The following is a 739-nucleotide window of genomic DNA, read 5'->3' on the forward strand; positions in this document are numbered from 1 at the left end:
CCTGAACACGAAATTCTTATTACAAATCCAGCGAAATTTTTGACAACAGGTTCTATATTCAAAATTTCAACTCAAATAAATCACTATAGCGGTCAAGGCCATAGTATAAATAGTGATATGTCCACGATCAGGACAATCTGAGATCTCATGGAGGAAATGGGAAAACACGAACTGGAAAAAACACAGCCATTGCTATCAGCTGCGTCCACACAACACATAATGACTACTTACTTTTTCTAATAAATCTTCAGGGAGCAGAATGAGAGAGGAAAATTATCATTTGTTACTCAGAATTATAGAAAATGATATCACATCATGATATATCAATATGCAGTGAATACAGGTGAGGATGAAATCTATACTTACAATGTGTTATGCTGCCACCTATGGGACCGCCATTATGGTCAAACTCGATCTCCATGTACTTTCCCTGAAAAGAGACAACATTACCCACAACCCCGCTGAGAAATACAAATGATATATGTGAAAAAAGCAAGAAAAATATCAAACACACACTTGCAAATTACAAATGTAGCAGAGCTCACTTAAGGGAGAGGATTGTTACTCACAAATCTAGAAGAATTGTCGTTTCGTCTAGTGCGCGCGTTACCGAAGGCTGCAAAGGACAGGCGGGTTAGTCTCTCCTGCTGCCGTTTGCCCTCGCGTCTCTAACGGACTGACTACCTCTGTGCACATCTGTCTATCCAACTTTTGTTTACATGTACATGAAGAAAAAGAT

General features: G+C 39.1%; 1 protein-coding gene across 1 annotated transcript in view; it reads right to left on the reverse strand.

Moving 5' to 3' along the window:
• The window catches only part of LOC119586538 (unconventional myosin-Ia-like), a 73,617-nt gene that overhangs the window by 17,467 nt on the left and 55,411 nt on the right, over positions 1–739 (reverse strand). The window contains exons 5-7 of the mRNA XM_037935294.1: positions 570–616; positions 367–430; positions 232–245 (exon numbers count right to left, since the gene is read on the reverse strand). Of these exons, the coding sequence (XP_037791222.1) occupies positions 232–245; positions 367–430; positions 570–616 (125 nt within the window). The remainder of the gene's footprint in view (positions 1–231; positions 246–366; positions 431–569; positions 617–739) is intronic.

This window comes from Penaeus monodon, chromosome 21 (assembly GCF_015228065.2).
Source record: "Penaeus monodon isolate SGIC_2016 chromosome 21, NSTDA_Pmon_1, whole genome shotgun sequence".
Taxonomy (NCBI): Eukaryota; Metazoa; Arthropoda; class Malacostraca; order Decapoda; family Penaeidae; genus Penaeus; species Penaeus monodon.